The sequence below is a fragment of the Pyrgilauda ruficollis genome, unplaced genomic scaffold (genome assembly GCF_017590135.1).
Source record: "Pyrgilauda ruficollis isolate IOZ18807 unplaced genomic scaffold, ASM1759013v1 scaffold36, whole genome shotgun sequence".
Lineage (NCBI taxonomy): Eukaryota > Metazoa > Chordata > Aves > Passeriformes > Passeridae > Pyrgilauda > Pyrgilauda ruficollis.
The window spans coordinates 618,783-640,867 of record NW_024525045.1 but is presented as its reverse complement, the minus strand read 5'-3'; the positions used below and the strand labels follow the sequence as shown (position 1 = coordinate 640,867).

Below are 22,085 nucleotides of genomic sequence, written 5' to 3'. Positions count from 1 at the left end.
AACTGGAAAGATGAATTTGGTCACCAGGCTTCAGGGATTTTAAAATCCCTGCTCAGCAGAACTAGTTCCTGGAAGCCACAGTCACACTCACCTGATCGACTTCATTTGCATAAGAGCGGCTGCCACATGGGGACAAGAGAGGGAAGGAAAATCTCTGCACGGGCCTGTTAAAAAAACCCAAAACAACAGGACAGTCAGATGTGGAATATCTTATCCATACCCTGCTGCAGCAACATACACATGTAAAGGAATGTAGTGCTGCCTACATACATGATGTAGATTGTCATTTGGGAAGACAGAATCTAGTCTACACTTCTCCTTAGTCTGAGCCTGTGTGTTTCCTACAGTATAACACGTTTGTTTCTCCAAAGACCTTGATGCTATTTCCAGCTGCAGAAGCTGTCTGGGTATTACAAAGTATTCTAAAATAGCTCCTGGTCTAGAGGCACAGAGCTGCTTTCGCCAACAAAATGGGCAGTGCAGTGTTTGCATTTTCAAAAGCAGAAACACCCTCACTTAAGATGTGCACAAAGTTGGGGTATGGGAAGTTATTAATTTGTCTGATGAAGGTATTCTGCTGTGACATTGTCTCTGACACCCACCCTGAGGCTGAATTTGCTTGAATTTGTCTTACTCCTTGTACACACAGCTCCATCCTTATTTCATCCTGGATGACACTTCTTCCCCTGCCATGTCTACCCATTAAATACACTTAGATTTTATATCCCCTTTTTGCAACTGTTTAAGCTAAGGAACACTGTCTTTGAGCAATACCTGCCATGCAGATCTGAAGCTCCTCCGCATAGTATGTGTGACTCCCAGATGACAAAACATATTCACAAAGACAGACCAGAGCAAAACAACAATGCCTTCCAGGAAATGAGATTCCATTTAGAAAAGCTATGTTACCCAGTAGCATCACTCTGACTTAAGTCTTGCCATCATTCATCAAAACTGGGCCTGAACAACAAATCAGACTGACCCCAAGCTCTGTCCTTGTCAATCACCCCTCTGGACTTTATCAGCTTTTTCATTTTTGCTTTGGGCACTGACATTGCCCTCCAGGAGCTTCTGGCCTTCCCTTAGACTTGCTGTACTTCATCTACCCTCTGGCTCCTCCAACAGCATCTCTCCTTCCCAGAGCTTATCTTCCAGGCTTGTCGGTTTCTAAGTAAATTTACATAGTCATTCACAACTATCTCCAGCTCAGACATCACAGGCTCTAGCAGGGTGACCTGTGCTAGGTGACCTGTGCACAGCAGCTTGCAGATGCTCTGGCCTCTGGGCTGTATCTCAGGAAATCAAGGGATCTGTGAAGGCAGAAGCTTTGAACCAGATGGGAAAGGAGCTGACACATTCAGGCAACAGTGTTCACTCACCCTCCTGAAACAGTTAAGCTGTTTCTCTAACTTGGAGTGTCACAAGCCAAATCAGCTCTTGGAAGAGCTATAGCTAACTTAATTGCTGCAAAGGTCAGTCCCCAGGCAGTGTGTGTTAACATCACTGACCTGCAATCCTGGATTGAAACTTTTACCTCAACAGTAAGATTCTTGGTGTGTCTTAAAGTGCCCAGAAATGTTCATAACATTTATTTTATTTGAATGAACTTGGTTTTAATTTTTCAGTGTCATGTTTGGTCCTGTTATTTCACGGCAGAGCATTGATTTGCTGCACTGAATTCACAATAATCTGAAGAGAATACCTACTAGACATTCTGCCTATCTTGACCTGAAGGCAAGGGGAAAAGAAGAACAGATGCTGGCTGCTGCTGAGCAGGAAAGTCATCAGCAGGAACAACCAGGAAATGATGTGAGCCCCCACATGGTACACTAATGTATCATAAGCTGTTTTTGTCATTCTGCATCATTGAATTCTAGAGACCACAACAGAGACTTTTAGAATGCACAGATGGTCCTCAAATTGAATTTGTGCTTGTAATCATGCACTGCCTTTTCTCAATTCTCCCAAAAAAAGGAGTAACCAGCTTGAGGAGTCAAGTACAAAAATGCTGCTTCAGTGCATTAAGACACTGGTATAGTGGCAGCACTGCCTTTCAATGAACAGCTGGATTTCCACTGCAGGTTTAGCAAATGCAACACGGGTTTGCCATGAGTACAAGACACATAAAGCACAAATACACAGTAAGCAAAACAGAAGACGGAAGAAAAAAAAAACAAGAATATGCTGAAAATTCTTTCCTCAAGTTAATAAAACATTAATTTGTATTTTTAAGGCCACAGCAGATTCCTGCAGGTGAACTCTGGTGTATGTGGAGCAAACAGGAGATAAAAGACTATGTCTGTTTGCACAGGAAATCTCTTAACAGCCTAGCTATCTCCAACACCCTGTTACCAGAGCCACCCTAGACCGTGATGATGCTGGACATTGCTATCAGCAGCAGCAGAGCAACACTGGAGGTGGCAGTTCTTGTTTAACAGGCCACGAGCCCCTTCTAAATGGCTTATGTGCAATTAGTGGTACACACACCGCTGTTTGGCAGCTCTGCTCTAAAACAAATCCAGGGAAAGCACTCAACTTGCTCTGAATTTGGACTAATAGGTTCCAATCATACAGCAATATAAATGCTGGGTTTTTTTCAGAGCTAGAAATTAGAATTAGATAGGCAATTTTCTGTTCATTTGCAGAAAAGAACCTGCTTAATCACTCAGCCTACCTCCATTTCTCAGTAAACCCTCCCTCTCAACCTTCTCATTTCATGGGATTCGCTGCCTCTTTAATCACAGGAAGTCACAGAAATATATGACAGTTTCTTGCACTGAAGCAAGGCCTACTTGCTGATATTCCAAAAAAACCTCTTGATGGATACTGAATTAATGCGCTTTTAAACTTTTTAACTGCAATGTAAAAAAAAAAATCCAACCTGTTTGCCAACCCCTCCTTGCATACAGAGTCCATCTCTGCTGTGCTCAGCTCAGTGGCTGAGCCCTGGCACAGGTTGTCCAGGCAGGTTCTAGAGCACCCAAACTTGGAGATACCCAAAAGCCACCTGGACACAGCTCTGGGCAAACAGCTCAGAGAGGCCCTGCTTTAGCAGGGTGGTACCACATGACCTTCAGATGTCCCTTCCAACCTCAACCACCTTGTGACTCTGTAAATAAACTGTCCCACTGAAATCAAGTGAGTCTTTGACATGTGCTTTACTCAATACATCACTCTTTCTTCTTTTCCACCAAGTTACTTACCTGAAGCCATTCCCTGGGTCCTTGAAATTCAGGGCTTTCACAGAGAAGTTCAAGAGAGGGCGGGACAGCTTGGTGGCCAACATGTTTTCAACTAGCACACTTTACCAAAAGCAAAACTATTCTTCCTTAGCTCTGCAACACAAGATAGCACCTCTGTTTTAATTGCTCAATTATTTTGTAAGACAAGCTGACTCTCTGTATTTCAACAGGAAAATACAGTCCAAAGGAACTCATCTTCTCCCCTTGCAGTCCCTCACACAGAGATAAATAGCTCAACCTTCAGCCACCCAAGATGCTTTTAAATATGGAAAAACATTATAAGTAAACTACCAAGCAGGGAGACATTTAAAGAAAATGTCAATTTCTCTTCTTTAATGCATCTTTAACTGGTTTCTCTGAAACAGGTAAAAATCAAGGTACTTATATGGAATATATTATTTCAAATGAGCTATATGAAATAACTTTAAATGAAAATATAACTTCAAGTCACAGGTGATGTTATGTTACAGGTTTCCAAAACAATCCCTGGCTTTACAGCTAGTACAGTCACACAGTTAAATACATTTTTTGGTAATTAAGTAGTTGCTGATGCTGAACTAAGCACAGGGAATCATCAATAAACTCAATATCGAGTGAAAACATCTCAAGAACGAGACTTTGGTATGGAAAGTCAACTTCAATCATATTTACCTTGGATAAAACTAACCCAAGGCACAAAAAAACATATCCCAGTTCCTTTTACTGAAGCTGAGAAACGTTAGGGGTGGTTTGCATCTCTGCCGAAGGCTGGGCCGCCACCGCGGCAGCTTCGGGGCCTGCTGGAAACCAGGCCTGGGCTGGAAAACAGTGAAATTACCGCAGAGAGAGCAGCGGTGGGCACCGAGATGGGGAGGGAGGGAGGGAGCGGACAGGGCTCAGGAGGCTCGCTGGCTCGACAAATCCTCAGAAATCCCGGTGGTTTGATCCAATTCGGCAGCACGGCTGCTGTCCCCGCGGGTTTTTGTGAGGTTTGCAGGGAGCGGGCGAGGCCGGAGGTCCGTTGCAGGTCCCGCCGGCCCGGCGCGGCCCAGCCCCTCTCCGGGACGCGGCTGCCGCGGCCCCAAACGCGCTCACGGCCCGGCCGAGGCACCGGGGGGCGCGGCCGCCCAGGCTTGTGGCGGCTGCGGGAGAGGCCGCGCAGAGGAGATGCCCGCGCCCCCCGCGGGCAAGGTCACCGTGCGAGCCGGCTGCCAGAGCTCCGCGGGGCCGCCGCGACCCACCCCGGCCCGCCCCGCGGCCACCCGCGCGTTACCTGGAGCCCGCGGGTGCCGGGCGCTGCTGCCGTTTGAATGAGGCTGGGCCGGGGCCGCGGTGCCGGGCGCGGCGGGAGGCGGGCCGGGGGCAGGGCCGGAGCGGCGGCGGCGATAGGCTGCGGCCATGCGGAGCGGCGCGGGGCTGCTGCTGGCGCTGGGCGCCGCGGGGGTGCTGCTCCTCCGCCTCCTCCTCCTCCTGCCGCGGCGGGCCCGCCGCGCCCTGCCCGTGAGTACCGCGGCGAGGGGCCGGGGCTCGCCGGCAGAGCCCGCCGGAGGAGCCCCCGAGGCCCAAAATGGCGCCGGGCCGTGTGGCCGGGCCGGGCTGGGCAGAGGTGCTGCAGGTGTCGAGGCCGGAGCCGCAGTGCCCGGCCCGGGCCGGGCTGGTGGAGCCGGACAGACGCTGTGAGGGGGGCGAAGCGCCGAGCTGGGCACGGCCCGGGGCGATGAGGGCCCTGCCGCGGGGCTCGGCCCGGCCGCGGTGCGGCGGGTGCTGCCCTCGGACCCCGCGGTGCGGCGGCTGCTTCCCCCCCGCAGTGCTTCACTGGGAGGGGGAACGTGTTCATATAATCATAGAATGGCTTCGGTTGGAAGGAACCTTAAAGATCGTCCAGTTCCAACCCCGTTCCATGTGCAGGGACACCTTCCGCTAGACCAGGTTGCTCAGAGCCCTGTCCGCTTTGGCCTCGAGCACTTCCAGGGATGGGGCATCCACAGCTTCTCTGTACAACCTGTGCCAGGGCCTCAGCACCCTCACAGTTAATATTTTTTTCCCTAATATCTTGTCTAAACCTACTCTGAATTTAAACCCATTCCCCCTTGTCCTGTTACTACATGCTCCTGTAAATGGTCTCCCCTCACAATTACGTTGCTCCAAAGCCTTTTCCAGGCTGAACAATCTAAATTCTCTCAGCCTTGTATCATAGGAGAGGTGCTCCATCCCTCTGACCATCTTGGTGGCCTCCTCTGGATGCACTCCAACAGGTCCATGTCCTTCCTTTGTTGGGAGACTGAAGCTGGATGCAGCATTGCAGGTGTCACCAGAGTGGAGAGAATCACCTCCTTTTACCTGCTGTCCGTGCTGCTTTGGATGCCCAGGATATGACTTGCTCTCCGAGACAGTGTTTTTGCTTTAGGACCTCCAGCTCAGCCTTTCCCCCCTGGAATGGCCAGATAACAGCTGTAGTCTGATTGCAGCCTTCCACTTCACTCCTCCATCCTCTCTGCTTCTCTTACTTTCCCCATCCCTGTTCCAGTTGAGAAAATACCTTCCCTTTAGTGAATATATTCAGTTCTTTTTCCTGGGATTGAAAACCTCAACTTTCCCAACCCTGCAAAAAGGAACAAGCCAAGTTTCCTTTGTAGCTGCACTTATCCTAAAATCAATCTGTTTGATAACATCAGGGGATGGTCAGGGGAGCCACAAATGGGAACAGGATTAAAAAAAATAAAAATAAAAATTAAAAAAAAAAAAACAAAAAAAAACCCAAAAAAAAAAAAAACAACCCAAACAAGTGTCACATTAGAAAAAGATTAATCTAGGTAAGCATGCCATATTCCCAAATTGTCTAGAGAGACAGGCTGAAAAAGTAGCTTCAATTTCTTCAGTCTGTTCTGCAGTAAATGTATAATTCTGATAGATCACCTGCATTAGTAAAATAATTTATACTATTTAATAAACTGGCCATATCCCAGTAGGAAATGCTGTGTACATCTGAGCTGACTGCAGGTTAAGATGAGGCTGCTCTGCTAGGACTGCCTGAACTGTGAGGAATATTGTTGTGGATCACGCAGCAAGCATAGACAGCGACAGCTGGGATTGAAAACCTCAACTTTCCCAACCCTGCAAAAAGGAACAAGCCAAGTTTCCTTTGTAGCTGCACTTATCCTAAAATCAATCTGTTTGATAACATCAGGGGATGGTCAGGGGAGCCACAAATGGGAACAGGATTAAAAAAAATAAAAATAAAAATTAAAAAAAAAAAAAAAAAAAAAAAAAAAAACCCAAAAAAAAAAAAAACAACCCAAACAAGTGTCACATTAGAAAAAGATTAATCTAGGTAAGCATGCCATATTCCCAAATTGTCTAGAGAGACAGGCTGAAAAAGTAGCTTCAATTTCTTCAGTCTGTTCTGCAGTAAATGTATAATTCTGATAGATCACCTGCATTAGTAAAATAATTTATACTATTTAATAAACTGGCCATATCCCAGTAGGAAATGCTGTGTACATCTGAGCTGACTGCAGGTTAAGATGAGGCTGCTCTGCTAGGACTGCCTGAACTGTGAGGAATATTGTTGTGGATCACGCAGCAAGCATAGACAGCGTTACTGTGCCCACATGGCACAGCAGCACCTCTGGTACAAGAAGTTATTCTGTGCTCTTAGATCCCAGGCACGCTGTCAGCACTGGAGTGCTGTCTCCCATGCAGTGTTTCCAGGCAGCCCTGTATGACCCCGAGTGAGAGAGGCGCCTGAGTTCCTCAGAATGCTTATTAAGGTCACTGTGCTGATAGCTGGTCCTCTCTGCCTGTCCCAGCATTGAGTCAAATTAAGCTGCAGATTGGCCTTATCAAATTTCAGGAACAGGCCCATTAAGCATTATCTTCGGACTTTCAAAAGATAAGGGTGATTGGGCTTTCCTGAGTTCAGAAGTTTTTCTGACAGGGGATCCCTTTGGCTGGGGATGGGGTTGATCCCTGCTGTCATCCCTGGGAGCCCTCTGTCCATGAGGCATGGCACAAACAGGCACAGGTCCAGATGTGATATCCAGTACATCCTTGGGGGTTTGCATGCTCCTTGGTGCTGCTGGGGCCTCTGTCATGAGCCATGATGATGTAGTCATGTGTTTTATTACCAGCAATTAGGGTTATAGCAAATAACAATCACGAGATCCTTTTCAAACTGTAAGTTATCCTTCACTTTCCTTACTACTAAAGGCAGATGAGATGATTTTTAAACCTCATTTCTGTCTACATTTTGTTTGTTTGATTGGGGTTTCTTTTTTTTTTTTTTTTTTTTTTTTTTAAAGGAACTAATGATGTTTGAGGATTGGGTATCTTCTTTGCTTGCCTGACCTGTGTTCTGGAAGTGATTACAGCTGCCTATTTCCTGCACACTTCCTGCTCTTTTGGGAAGTCCTCTGCCTTCAAGATTCAGAGGCAAAGGCTCTAGGGAAGTGAGAGAGAAGAAAAAAGTCAAATCCTTTCTTTTTTCACAGGTCGGCTTGCTGAGTTATTGCAGGAGGTGACCTTGACAACTTCTGTGATCTGGTTAATGTTTGATTTTCACCTCTCTTGGAGTTGTGTCACTTAAATTCAGACTGAGCACTGTATAATTCTCACTCATCTTTTGTCCTTTAGTTGTAGCTATCTTTAGAGATTTAATAGAGCTAGTCTGTACCTGGGTGCTCTTTGTCTGAGTATAGGTTATAGTATAATGTTAATGTGGGTGTTTGTATTATAAATGCTGGATAGACTTTTGATCAGTTCTTGTTTCAGCTTCAGATCTTAACTCCCCTCTGAGAGCAGTTACTTCAACATGAGTTATAGGACAGGGTGTAGCTTTAATTGCTTATTGTCCTCTGCTGAGGCTCACCCTGAGTTTGTGCAGTAATGCTCTGATCACTATAACCCTGCAATCATTCCTTACTGTTGCTTCACTTCACCACATGTCAGCAAAGCAAGAGATCAGAGCACTGGTGATTGACCCATTTCTCTCTGAAAATGTGTCTGGACCAGCCAGTGCAATTCATACATAAGTGTGTTCATATTCCAGACGTTGTGAATACAGTAAAGGGCAATATTAACTGCCAATATCTCCAGAGAGATCTAACTGACCTCACTTCCTTATTGCATCCTCTGCATTTTTATTGCTGTATCATGTTATTGCCTCATGGATATAGTTTCAGTTTGGAGGATTGTGCAGCTCAGCAGCTGGCAGCCTTCTAGCTGGGTTAAGTGTTAGTTCATTGCTTCACACCTGTGGTGAGGAGATGACTTTCAAGCAAAGACAGAGGGTGATCTGGGCAGTGTTTTGCTATAGCTTCTCTTCAGGATTTGGGATTCTGCTTTCATATCTATCTCAAGCCTGTTGTATCATACCAGATGGAATATCAAATCTTCTTTCTCAATTTACCTGTCAGTCAAATGATAATGTAGGAGAGAACTGTAGGATTTGATAAGTTGTTCTTCTTAAGACTGCAGAGTTTCAGGAGGAAGCTCTAACCTGTAGTCACATTCCTGTGTGCTAAAATACAGCATGGAAAGTGCCGCATAGAGTGGGAGTAGGTGGGGAACAGACAGCAGTCACTCAGCAGCTAAAAGAGCTGCTGTACTGTTCAAGCCAGCGACATCCTGCAATTTGGATGTTCTCTAGGCTGCTTTTCTTACTATGAAATGGTAGATCATTAACTTCTTTTAAAATGTTTCTGTTCTGCTTTGGCCACTGATACTTGAAAGAAATAGTTACTGTTCCAGCTCAGGTATCAAGGCAACACAAATTGTTACAGACCAGCAACTGAATAAATTTGATTCACAGGAGTTGGGAGGTGGTTGTCTCTGTGCACACAGGTGCCGCTGTCCCTTGTACCTGGAATTGTACCTGCCCTGGCTGCAGGACTGCAAGTGACTCCTGTGCTGTGGGGCAGGGTGGTGGTGGTGCCTGCATTGTAACATCTGATGGTATCCTGTGATTGTTTTCCCACACAGGCTGAAGGGAAGGCGGTGCTAATAACAGGCTGTGACAAAGGTTTTGGACACGCCTTGGCAAAATGCCTTCATGCAAAGGGATTTACTGTCTTTGCTGGATGCTTGCTCATGGTGAGTGGTGAAATTAATAAAATTTTTTTCTGATTAGAGAAAAACGCTTCTCCAATTAAAGCATCTTCATTTGCAACCTCCATTTACCCTGGTTCAAGACCTGAGAGAGGCGCAGTGGGCAGGGATCGTTACATTTTCCATTGCTTCATCTGCCTGTTGTATCTTGTACCTCATTCCTGTAATTGTGAGCCCTTTAGGGTAGGGCTCATCTGTCAACTGCATGTCTGTACAGTATCTTGTACAGTGTGGCCCTGTTCACTGCCAGAAGCCTCTCAGAAATACCACAACACCATAAATCTGATAGGCCGAGATTGCTGTGGCTTTCTGTCTTCCATGGCATCCCTGTTTTCTGTCTTTCACAATGTCATTTTTTTGTGGACACTCTCCCCAAACTCATCTCCAGGCTGCCTCTTCTGCATTATTAAGGCTGTTTCAAAAATGTCTTGCAACTGTGCTTCTGCAGCTTCTGAACAGTACAAGCTGTTCAGTTTATGGATGGCTGAATAAACAAATTTACCATACATTTCTGACGTCTTTAGGTCTGACTTCCTGTCACGTGTGTTTAGCAGGTGGCATCACCTATAAAAGATAAGTTTAGACACACTAAATCCGAAGTGGTTGCAGACTCCTCATTCCAGTCCCTGCTCATGCAAAGGACTTACAATTTGGTGTTGTGAAACACTTTTTGTAAACTGGGCTGGCTTCACTTCCATGTCAGCTGGGATTTTACCTTTATTATGCATTTTTGCTGTATTGCTAGTCAAAACTCTTATGTGATTTCTGACCTGAATTGTTAAAAATCAATGGTCGCTCATTTCTCCATTTGAACATGACCACATCAGCACAGGTGCTCAGGGCATGATGACTACAGATTTTTGAGTACTGTGGAAGGTGAGAACAAACAAGGGTGGCCTTCTCTGCCTGTGTGATCATAGCAGACATTATGTTCTTCCACCACACCAGAAGGGAAAGTTATTATCAGCTGACATATTGTGTAACTTGAGAGCAAGAGAGTCCTGTTGGATTATTGCCACTGTTTGGAAATTTCCATAAGGAGCCTCTGTAATTCCTTCAGTAATCATGTCATTTGCTGCTTTGGGATGCCTGTCTCAGTGCTGATGTCAAGTTAGGCACTCTGCAGGGCAGCAGATGTAGGGAAAGGAAAGGAAAGGGAAAACAGGGTGGCTGAGGGGGTTGTTTGGAAGGCAGCTAGAGTGGAGCAGAGAGGGACAGGATCCATTGGAAACCCCATAAAGAAATGAAATGCTCCTGAAGTGAGGCCTGTTTGCTTGCTTGCTTCATTGCTTGTGAGCTGCTGTAGGTTCCCAGCAGGGTCAGAGCAGGTGTAGGGGCAGTTGTCATGAGCAGATGCCAGGCTCTTAGTTCACACCTAGTTAGTCCATCACAACTTACATGCTTTTATACAGAGAATTACAGGATCCCTGATGTACTACACCACCACAGACAGCTCTTGTATTAAATACAGCATAACAGACTGTGAGGTGCATCAGGAGCTTCTTAATGATCAGACAGTCAAATATAAAGTTACAAGAATAAAAAGAATATTGCACGTAGGCTGGGATAGAACTGGAAAGGATCAAATGGAAAAGTGATTACATTAAGCAAGGTCAAGTAAGTCCACTGAGTAATATATTAGGATTAAGATGGAAAAAACACACAGAAATAGATTATTAAATAACCTTAAAAGTAGAAATTACAGGAAAAGTTTAGATTAATTTTTTTATTTTCCTTGATATTATTGAAAAAAAAATTTTTTCGTGTGCCTTCTGCCAGCAGTTGCCATGAGGACTGTAGGCAAGAAAAGGTAAACAACAAGGGATGTTTATATAAATTAATATGCTCAAGTTCACCAGACCTGATGAAATATACTTAAGGGCATTTAGAGGATGTGGCATTGTGATTTCTGCCCCATGGGTGATATTTTCAAGAGCACCTAGAAGCCAGGGGATCTCCAGAAGCCTGGAAGAGGACAGATATCATACTTCCCTTCCCAAAGGACATAGACCTCTGGAATTGCCAGCCAGGCAGCTCACCTTCAGCTCACTTGATGGAATTGCCACACACTGCCCTGTCAGTTTTACAGATGACTGCATCATAGTGTGATGCACCCTGCCTGTATAAGTTTACTGGGAACAAACTGTGCTGTGTCCATCTAATCTCATTTTGGCTAAGCAGCAGATGGCTAAAGGGGAGGGAAAAATGTATCCTGAGTAAGGGTTTTGTCACACTTTGTTACATGAGTTACATGCTCATGATAGTCTCATGAGCAAACTCATCCTCTAAGTGACTGCTGTTTAGTCCCAGGACCATATCCTTGGAAGTACCCCCTCAGAAGAGAGTTTGCACTCAGAAAAAAATATGCACAGAACCATGCAGAGAAGATTATAGGCCTTTTGGGGAACAGGGCTCTAAATGATCCTGCCAGGTTGGATGGAGTCTGAAATCAGTTATGTGGAATGCAGTAATGACAAGCACGAGGTGCTGCGCTCAGGAAATGCAGGAAGGCAGCGCGTGGATTGGCAGCAGGGTGGGAAGGAACTGGCGCACACGGAGAGAGATGGCTGCATCCATGGAGCTCAGCATTGTTCCTGGCTTCCTGCTTCCCCCTGACATTTCACTGTGGGTGTCCCAGTGCTCGCCAGGACCTAATCCTGAATCCCAGGAGCTTCCCCGGGAAAAAGCCATGGCTGTGTCTGTAACAGGGGGCTCTCCACTAATGAACATCTGTGTGATCTGCCTCTCCTCAGCACCACTGCACTGGGGTCCTCCAAACCAGAACAGGGGAGAGGAGCAAAGGGAAGGGGAGGCAGCCAAAAGCTGAAGCAAGTTTCCTCAGCTGGGTAGAGAGGGTTTGTGGAGCTGCTGGGATTCTCAGCCAGGAGCAGCCCCTGCTAGTCACAGGGTGGGGTGGGCAGGCAGAGCCTGCAGGGCTGCCAAGGCAGGATAACCAAGGGATAGGAGATAGCTGGGAGGAAACCACACAGTCCCATTGAAGGCCTATGGAGAGAGCTTGGGAAGCAGGATGGGCTGGATCATGATGGCTTTCAACTCTTATGGAACTGGGAAAGGGAAGCTGGGAGATTCTCTGAGAGAACAAAAATCAGACAGCAAAGGGAAGCGGAGGGAGGCTTTGCAGGAGCAGTTGGGCCATTGCTGCCAGCACCTCACTTGATTTGTGCTGCTGTGTGGCTCCTGCTGGTAAAGATCATGAAGATCATCCCCGGGAGGACAGTCTGGCTGCTCCCATGGGAACTGCTTCAGGTGTTATCCCAGGCAACAAATCTACCATTTAAAAAACAAGGAGGAAGTACCATGTGGTACCTAACAAGGAATGTACTTAAAGCCCCTGAAGACCACAGAACATAAGATTATGTTCATTTGCTTCCATAAATATCTGTAGCTGCTTCATTTGTGAAGAGGTGTTCTGGACAAAAGAATTAAGCTCTTTGTTTTACAGTTAAATAGTGGCTACGGTGGTGTCTGCAGCTATGAAAAGTGGTTTTGTCACAGTTTGATGTTGCATGTTGAAGTCAGTCTTCCAAAATCAATATGTTTTGTCAATAATGAGTAAATTGTAGCTGGGAAGGTAACTTTGCAGATAGAGTTGCATCAGTGATAGGGGAAAATGAATTTCCATATGAACAATACAAACAATTTTTACTGGATTTTAAGTTGCCAGCCTATGACTTTGTTTCTCAAAAAGCAGTGGAAATATTTCTTCCTTATTTTATAAGTATTATGCAAGATTAGAGAAAAAAATGCAGGGAAAGGTCTTTTCAGTGCTCAAATGACAATTGGCACTTGCATGCAGATATAGTTATGGCTTTTTATATAGGCCATATATTTTTATATTATGCATAAATCTCTCTCTTTACAAGCTGAATTTGCTCCACTTTATTCACTTTTAAGTAGTGGAAATTTGCTTTATAAAACATGGTGAGATGCAGGAGCATCTTCTAGAAATACAGTGAGGCATCATACAACCCTCATCTGTTTCAAAGGGAATATAATATTTTGGTGACCTTGTTGTTGACTGCTTGTAACATCACTTTGAGATTGTTTTCATGGCTAGATAAGAGGGCCAACACAGCCCATCACCACGTTTGATGTGCATTAGAAAAGCTTCAAACTTTGTTTGCTGTTCTTGTTGTACTGGGAAAGAAGTCAGTTGTGAAATGACACTCAGCCGTGGGGCCAAGAACTCATTCCTACTATTGTCATAATGCCAGTGTAACTATATATTGATTTTTAAGAGAACAGCCCTGTTTTGCTCACATTTGTGATGGACATTTCAGCCCTTTTCCTTCATTATGTGTCATTGTTCACTGGACTGAAGGTGGAGATGAGATGTTGTATACTATATGAATTAAATAGCCTGAGATATTTATAAAAAAACTAAGCAGTTACATGTTTTTTATATCTTCCTGGCTGCAGAGGCTGCTGAGCAGGTGACTGTGGGTGGGTTGCTTGCCTTGTTTGCCCTTGTGCTGTGGGAGTTGGTATCAAGTGATAAAGGAAGAGTGGCAGCCAGGCATGGTGACTCACCAATTCATAACTTCTTCCTTCCTAATGAGGCAGAGCTTGTGATTCAGGGAATAGTTTTGTGAATTAAATCTCAAGCCTGCTGTGGAACTGTGTAGCTAATCTGTGCTCTTTTCACTTTTATTTGTTATTTACTACCTGAGCAAGGCTGTAAGGCTTAGGCAGCAATCTTGCCTGGAAGTGAGCAGGTAAAATTTGGAATTTTAACTGTCGATGGGAAGGAAAGAAAGGAAAAGGGTGGAAAGGAAAGCAAAGCCATGAAGTTCTTACTGCCTATAGAATGAAAAAAAAAAAAAAGGTTCTTTCTTCCTTAGCCAGAATCTCCTTTCATGCCTCATGTCTGTAATTGTGCTGCTGTGTAGCAGATCTTCACTGAGCAGGTATTCCTGAACATCTGACTCCAATTTCTGTACAAGTTATGTTACCTGTAGAGCACAGAGACCAAGGCAGCGGAGAGTCACCCATGGTTCTCCCCTGCTGGCACAATATTTCAGCATGTTAGAGATGTGAAACCCATCATGAGGAGCCAAGAGCAGGGTGGGCTTTGTGGTGCTTCAGGTCACTGGGTCACTGATGCAGTTCTGGAAGTGGTGCTGGAGGGAACAGGAGGATGGCACACTGGTTTGTGCATATTTGTGCACCAAGTTTACACCTGTGTGTGCAACATCAGTAGCTTCTATTTCCTGTCCATCTGAATATACCTGGCCCCAAGCTGCATTGCTGTTCTTGGTCCATCTTAGTGGGACACCTTTGTGTTCTGCTGAACAGGATGAGAATGGAGATGGAGCCAGGGAGCTGAGAAACATGAAGTCTGACCGGATGAAAGTGCTACAGATGGATGTGTGCAGTGACCAGGAGGTGGCTCAGGCTGTGGATTTTGTGAAGAGGACCCTGAAGGAGCCAGACAAAGGTATGTAGGGATCTTTTGCTCACAGAATCCTTTCTACAGAGCAGGCCATGCATTGACCAGGTCTTTCTCTGTGTGCATCATCAAAAGAGGGTTAACAAGCCTGAAGGTCTGTGACAGTATGTGGCTGGCAGTCAGGCTGTGCTGTACCCGGGTCAGTGAGGACAATTGTCTTGCTATTGATGTAGCAGCCACATGGAAAGAGACCAAGACTGGCTGGAGGATTAGGCTTTAACTCTACATCCCATAAAAAGCCATGAGTGGCAGCAAGCCCACAAGTATCTGTGTCTTTGTCCTTGAATGTCTGTGAAGGGCACAGAACAGCCAGAGCTTGATCCCTTCCTTGCACTCCTGTCACACATGCTCCTAGCTTGTGCAGACCTTGCAAGTGACCCTACTAATGAAGAGGTGATGGGCCCTGGCTGCTTACTGCTGTCCCCTCTGCTGTGTGGGTACAACTGAGTGCTGAGCTGGAGCACAGATTTGAACTGCCCCCAAACCTGGATTAATCTTCAGTCAGATCAATCCATGTTTTCAGTTTGCCATGCAACATCCCAGAGGAGATGTGGAATCCAGAGTAGGCTTGGCACAGATGACCTTAATCCACATGTCACCTTAAGCATGAGCCCAACTCATGGATCCCAAAAGCACATCAAAGGAGATAAGAGTCCCATCTTTCCTTCTTAGAAGTGCTTTGGAAGTGGGATGTGAGTTACAGTCAGAGCCTGATGTGACACCACCTGTCTTCTTCCCATGTGATGAGGTGAGACTTCTTGCCCTGCATAGGCTTTTCTGCAGCCTCTATGCCAGTAGCAAGCTGGCCAGCAGCTGTAGGCTCAGTCTGAGGGTGAGCTGAAGTTTGACATCTGTGGCTTCAGGACTTCGGGGTTGTGACTTGAAAGTGGTTGCTCATCTTGAAGCTTGGATGAGTCTGCCATGGCCCTGGTTTTGTTCACAACAAGTATGAAGGCAGTAAATAACAGCAGCTCTAATCTTCATGCAAATTACATGAGCACACCTTTTCTAAAACAGGCGTATGAAATGTAACTGAGTAATGTACCAGCTCTGATCCCACACATGTTCTCTCTGCATGATTTTTCTTCCTACACAATCACCCAGCCCTCATCATGCTTTTCACAGCTTCTTAAGCTTTTCCTGAAGAGCCCAGCAACAGCTGAAAGCCTTTTCCCACTGAGTGAAATCTTGGAAGGGAGCAGCTCTATTGCTTCTATAAATGCAGCAGTGTTTGCAAAACTGTGTGTGTAGCAGGGACAGAGAAGTCTTGCATCCCTGATCAGCAAGTTGGACTGGTTCCTCCTGTAGCTGTTTGCCTCAGCACCGTGTGCAAAAAAACAAAGGCTTCTTTTCAGGCTCATTGGTGTGACTGAGGTTTGAGGCTTCCCAATAAATAGTGCTCAATAAAAAGGTGCTGGAACATAAAGACTATTGAGACTGAGATGCCTTGCACAGAGGTGTGGTTGCACACTGAATGTGGCCCCAGAGGAGATAGTGCAGAACAGTTTTTGGGCTGTACAGTACTTTAGACCTCTTCTCCCTGTGCTATGCACATAAGGCTGAACTCTTTTGATAGGAGTGCCCATTTGTTTTTGGTCTTATGTAGTTCCCACTGTATTGTTGACTCTAGAGACGTAATAGTGATAAGGCTCTGCTCAATAAACACACTGCTGTCCAGCAAACAGCCCTGTGACTGGGTTCCCCTCAGCACTTTGTTCTCTTTGTAATGTGCCCTGATCTGTGAGCAATGGAATTCCAACAACAAACTATGGTAAATAATGATTCAGGGACGTTCTTGAGAACTAACATCACAACCCAGGAAATGGGAAATTGTTGTACAGAAATTTACAGGAATTTGTAAGGAATGCTATGCAGAGGTCAGTTTGTGACCAACAGTTTATGTCTTTGGTAAATTCCTACCAAATTTTCTCAGTATGTTGTTTTGTTAGTGGTGAAATTACTCTGACATTACAAAGAGACCACATTCAGGGTGAGATGCTGTGCTGGATGCAGATCAGTGTGAATTTCAGTCATCTTGACTCACTAAAACTGGGAGCTTCAGTACACAGGTGTACACAACTGGTCAACAGCCTTAGGGAGAAAAACCTTATCTGGAAACAGGGCAGGGTTACTGGGACCCATGTGAGAGCACAGAGTCAGTCTGCCAAGGGCATGTTCATGTTTTTAAATGCAACAAGAGGATAAGTTCCATTGCACATTGGCAGAGTATTGCAATTTGCTCATAGGACTATGTTTGGTAAAATGCATGGTCACTATCTGACTGAATCAATACAGGGTGAAAGTTAAAAAAGTTTCATGCATAAGAGTAGGGGAGCTGTGAAGCAGAGGCAGGGCAAATAGCCCAAAAATTTCTGAGAGAGGGCTTGATAACTTTTATCAACAGGGTGGCATGACATTGGTGCTTTTGATAGCAATGTTGGAGCTCCTTGGACATGAAGACTCCTTCTTAGCCCTGTGTTAGTTCTTGGTAAGAGGAAGGTGCTGGAGTGGAAAGGGGCCCAAATTTCAACTGAGTCTAATGCAGCCCCAACAGTCCAGCCCTGACTCCAACACAGTGAAAAATAACCATGGTGTATGGCAGGATATCTAATGAGGAGCAACTCTGCTGTCTTGTTCCAGCTCCTCTGTTTGTTCCTCGTGCAGTTTATGGCTGCATAGTCCCATGCTTCAATAAATCCATGAAGTATGGATTCAGCCCTGCAAATGCTTGCCACTGAGAATCCTGCAGTAATACCTTTGAAAGGTCAAGTCCTTGCTGCCCCCTAAGTTCTGACATGCAAAGGGCTCATCACAGAAGCTCTTGGGAAGTGCAGTCAATTTAATTTTCACAGGACTGCATGTGCAAAAGACATTAATTTTTAAATTCCAGTAGTTGTAAGGGTTGGTTGTAAGTTTGCTAACTCCTGATAAAGTTAGGGTTGAGGGAAACCAAATGCTTGGACTAAAACACAGCAGCTGTTGGCCATGAATGTACAGATCAATACCATGCACCCTCCAAAACAGCGAGCCAGAGTTGTGAAGGGGATTAAGAAATCAAAAATACCTGTTTTCTTTCCTTTTTTTCCCCCTCCTAATTGTGGGACAAAGTTCAGCCCCTTTCAAATTGCAAAATTCTTTATAAAGTCACTCAGTGGAGGCAAACCTGGGATCAAGAGGAGGCTTAAAAGAGAGTCAGTCAGATGCAGCCTTATAAATCCCTGGAAGAGCATTTGACTGTACAGGAGATGGTCAAGAGGCAATACTTGTGTGGCCACGTCACTTTCCTTGATGTTCCAAACAAGCCCCTGGTAGAGGAAGACCGTATTTCATCTCCTTGCTGGATTTTTCTCTACAACTTATTTCTACAAAAGTACCCAATTCTTTGTTAAGGTTTTAGGTTACTGTGAACAACAAGGAAAGTCTTTTCTCTATGACACTCTTCCTTGTCCCACTCTTTAATCATGTGTTTGTTGGCAGGTCTGTGGGGCCTAGTGAACAACGCTGGCATCTCAACCTTCGGAGAGGTGGAATTTGCAAGTTTAGACAACTACAAGAAGGTGGCAGAGGTCAACCTATGGGGCACTGTGAGGGTGACAAAAGCTTTCCTGCCCCTCATTCGCAGAGCTAAAGGTACATGCTGGGCAGTGGGGTAAGGCTCAGAGCTTTTGTAGCACAGCAAAGAGATGTAGCTAGAAATCCAGGCTGTCCTTGGAGGAATGCCTGTGCAGTCCAAAGAGGGTTTCTGAGGATGCCATGTAAGCATTTGGTAGTACAGGCTATTCTTGGGGCAGGCCAGGCACCTACACAGCAGGTGTTATCTTAAACATCCAAGATATCAAAGACCTTTGTGCAGTGTTGGCAGACATCACACAGACAAGATAATCCAGAGTCCACAGAGCGGTCATGTTTGGATAACTGCATCTTCTCCCTTCATGTTATTCCATTCACAGGTAACTTCAGGTAGTGACAGAATAAATGAGAGTCAATGACAGCCATTTCAGATATCTTACAAGACAATGGTATTATCAAAACTCTTTGTTTTATATTGAAAAAAGATATGTATGAGCAGACTCTGAAGAGCTTCTTTATTTAGCATGTGTGGGAATGATGGTACAGGTGTGTGTTCTGGGAGGACAAAAGGGGGCTATATTAAGAAGATTGCTCAGATGTCATTCCCAGACAGTAATTAACCACTAAACAAATTCTATCTATCTCACTACAAAAAGTATCTTACCCATCAGGTCAGCAGGTTGATCTCACAATCTAAGTTACACTTAGGTCTGGAATGAGACAGTAGAGCTGTCCACTTGTTTCTCAGCTAAAATTTCGAGCTGCAGAAGGGTGTTGTGCTCCATGGTTGTGAAAATTCTCTCTGTAAAAATAACTGGTGGAATTTCAAGTGCTTGTTTATGAGTGTATCTGAAACCATAGTGCACATGTCTTGCCTTGGATGAATGCTGAGACACACAGAGAAGTGACCACTGCTGTCACTGCCCTGAGGCAGCACCGCGAGGGCTGTCACAGGCTGTTGGCAGGAATTAGGACAATTGCTCTCCACTGCCCCATGAACAGCAGCACAGCAAGTCTCCTCTTGTTTGTCCCAGGAATGGCCACTGTAGAGACTTGTGGCTGACCAGCTGGGTGAGTGGGTTGTGCTGCTCATGCTGCAGGTGCAGAGAAATCTCTATTCATTCTCTGCCATCCAGCTCAGATCTAAAAGTACACACGTGTGTTAGGCAGATGAGCTGTCAAGCTTGCAGAAAGAACCAGAATACTTGTATGGCATCACAGAGTTGTGAGCTTTGCAGCTCATGACACTCCAGGCTGGGAGCTTGAGCCTTTCTCTAGCAAAACAATGGGTGAGGCACACTCCTGAGAACACACAGCTAGCAGTCTCGAAGGTGGTACTTCCCTACTTGGAAATTAGGAGGGAAATGTCTTGTATGCTTTGTAAATTCTTTGATGCAGAGGTAGGCATATGCACCACCCACTGGAAAACAGGGGTTAGCCTTGCTTGAGGCAGGAGAGAAAAGCTTCATGACAGGGGTGTGCATTCAAGATTCAGATTTTAGAAATCAGCATCATCCCACTAAGTACCCTTTTACTGGGATATTCTGGCTGCTGCTTCTGCGGCTCATCCCCGCTCCCTGATCTTTTCTCTCTAGGCCGTGTGGTGAATATCACGAGCATGTTGGGACGCATGGTGAGTCCATCTCGCTCCTGCTACTGCGTTTCCAAGTTTGGGGTGGCGGCGTTCTCCGACTGCCTGAGGCAGGAGATGTACCGCTGGGGCGTCCGCGTCGTCCTCATTGAGCCCAGCAACTTCGTGGCAGCCACGGGCATCCTGACGGCAGCCGGCATCGACAGGCAGGCCGAGGCTCTGTGGAGCGGGGCCACCGACACCGTGCGGGAGGACTACGGCAGCGAGTACTTCACTCGCCACGTGGCCCTGATGAAGTCCTTCGTGAACAGTGGCCTGAAGGACATGTCTCTGGTCTTGAATGACATCACCGAAGCGCTCACGTCCCCGTGCCCGAAGAACCGCTACAACCCCATGGAGACCTACTGGTGGGTGAGGCTGCAGGTCATGACCCACCTGCCCACAGCCATTGCCGACTGGCTTTACATCCCCGGAGCCACCCTGTAAACAGGCATCCTTCAGGCATCCCTCCAGGGCTCCTACTCACACACAGGCTAGGGCTCACCTCTGCACTCCTTGCTGCTGTGTCTCCCCTGGAGATGCATATTCTTCCACTTTGAGTTGTGGCTTCAGGTCGTGTGTTGTGGAATGCTAGAACATCATGGTTTTTTAGTTCTTTTTTGTTTCCTCATTCTTGCCGTTTGTATTTCTTGCTGTGCTGATTAAAGTTGAAAGGTGTTTTCCTTTTAACTATGGAGGAAGTAGAGGAATGTAAATATAACATGTGAAATATGTGGCTAGCGTAATTAGGTCAGCAGATAAATTTGGCTTATTAATGGGCTCTTGCTTTTCTTTACAAGGACAAACTGTTAATAGCAGAGCAAAGCTGTTGCTATGAGATGGCTTGAAGGGAGAAACTAAAATGGGAAACAAAAGCAGAGTTTTTGGTTGAAAATGGGTCAGTCATAGCCTTCCATTGTTTTCCTGATACTGCCAAGAAGCTCTGCTGTGCTATGACTGTCTGCTCTTTCCAGGGAAACAGCAACACTGCCTCTAAACTGCCTCATTACCTCGCTGCAAAGAAGGGTTCTTCCCTCCCAGCACTGTGCCAGGAGATGCCAGAGCCAACAACTGGGCACATGATGGGCAGTGAAAAGCCCTACTAATAATGAGGTCTGAGCCATCTCTCAGCAGCCCCTCTCTACCTGCTGCTGCTGAGCTTTGTGGGACAGGGTTTAAGCTGCTGTAGCAAACAAATTTGGCTTCTCCGACTACTACCTTACATGCCTGAATGGTTCAACTGTGATACAGACACTGTCCAGCCATCCCCCTGTTTCCCTCTGGCTGGTGAGGGAGATGTTGTTGGCTTTTCCAAATCAGTTTTTTTTTTCATTTATCCTCTGCATTTGAACAGTGATGGGGCACTGTGCAGCTAGTGTGGCCTGACTATGAGCTCTGGAAGGATGCTTTAAGGGACACATTTCCTATTTTTATTATTGCACAATGAAATCTCCATGTCACACAATCATCTTCTCAATCTACCTCTTGATATATGATATGATATATCTTGCCCAGTATCCCAAAGGGTCTCTTCTGTTGGCCATATGCAGGATTTTGATAATGTTTTCCAAGTGCATGGCTGCCTGCCATGACCCATTCCCTGTGTTCTAGTGGTGACCACTGGTGGAGCAGCCAGTGAGCTGCAGTGCTGCTGGCCAGGCTGGGACCTCAGCCTCTTACTCTTAGGGACCAGTTTTTCCTTCCACTCTTTTGCCTTATTTGACATTAAGTGGCTGTGAAAAGAGCTTATTGTTTGCTCTTTCTTCATCTGACTTGGAAACTGTGCCTTAAACTTTTTGTATTCCATTGTCTGCAAATTCTTGGAGTCTGCATGCAGCCATGAATGCTGTGATGCCTTCAGGAGGAAAGCAGCTTTCCCTTAGAGATGCTGTCAAGGCAGCTTCTCTTACAAGTAACAACTGCTAGAAATACTGCTGTGCAGTTTGTGTCTTTTCGAGATCATCTGCACATGGAGATTTCCTGGGATTCAGGACCCAGAAGGATCCCACTGAACTGCAGCTTAGCAGTAATCACTTCTGCCCCCTGCACTGTGAAATGTGATTAATGTTAAGTAGTTCTGATTTGCACA

At 45.8% G+C, this 22,085-nt stretch overlaps 2 protein-coding genes across 5 annotated transcripts in view; one reads left to right on the top strand and one right to left on the bottom strand.

Annotated features, from left to right (window-relative positions):
- BDH1 (3-hydroxybutyrate dehydrogenase 1) overlaps positions 1-4,632 on the bottom strand; it is a 15,948-nt gene extending 11,316 nt beyond the window's left edge. Inside the window, exons 1-3 of one of the 3 annotated variants that reach the window (XM_041475605.1) lie at positions 4,495-4,632; positions 3,204-3,335; positions 92-164 (exon numbers count right to left, since the gene is read on the bottom strand). In XM_041475605.1, the coding sequence (XP_041331539.1) occupies positions 92-164; positions 3,204-3,286 (156 nt within the window). In that variant the 5' untranslated portion in view covers positions 3,287-3,335; positions 4,495-4,632. Of the gene's footprint in view, positions 1-91; positions 165-3,203; positions 3,336-3,893; positions 4,036-4,059; positions 4,453-4,494 lie in introns of those variants that run through there. The other 2 variants (XM_041475607.1, XM_041475606.1) reach the window with 2 other exon arrangements.
- LOC121357905 (D-beta-hydroxybutyrate dehydrogenase, mitochondrial-like) lies at positions 4,602-22,085 on the top strand. Of its 2 annotated transcripts, XM_041475608.1 has the most exons (5): positions 4,602-4,721; positions 9,201-9,311; positions 14,643-14,784; positions 18,274-18,426; positions 19,962-22,085. In XM_041475608.1, the coding sequence occupies exons 1-5, from the start codon at positions 4,620-4,622 to the stop codon at positions 20,441-20,443; spliced, it is 990 nt and encodes a 329-aa protein (XP_041331542.1). In that variant the 5' UTR covers positions 4,602-4,619; the 3' UTR covers positions 20,444-22,085. The 2 variants fall into 2 exon arrangements, with proteins under 2 accessions (XP_041331542.1, XP_041331543.1); XM_041475609.1 differs by lacking the exon at positions 18,274-18,426.

Coding starts and splice junctions, on each gene's coding strand:
- LOC121357905 (XM_041475608.1), top strand. CDS start 4,620: ATGCGGAGCGGCGCGGGGCTGCTGCTGGCGCTGGGCGCCGCGGGGGTG. Junction 4,722..9,200: donor GGGCCCGCCGCGCCCTGCCC/GTGAGTACCGCG, acceptor TTTCCCACACAG/GCTGAAGGGAAGGCGGTGCT. Junction 18,427..19,961: donor CCTCATTCGCAGAGCTAAAG/GTACATGCTGGG, acceptor TTTTCTCTCTAG/GCCGTGTGGTGAATATCACG.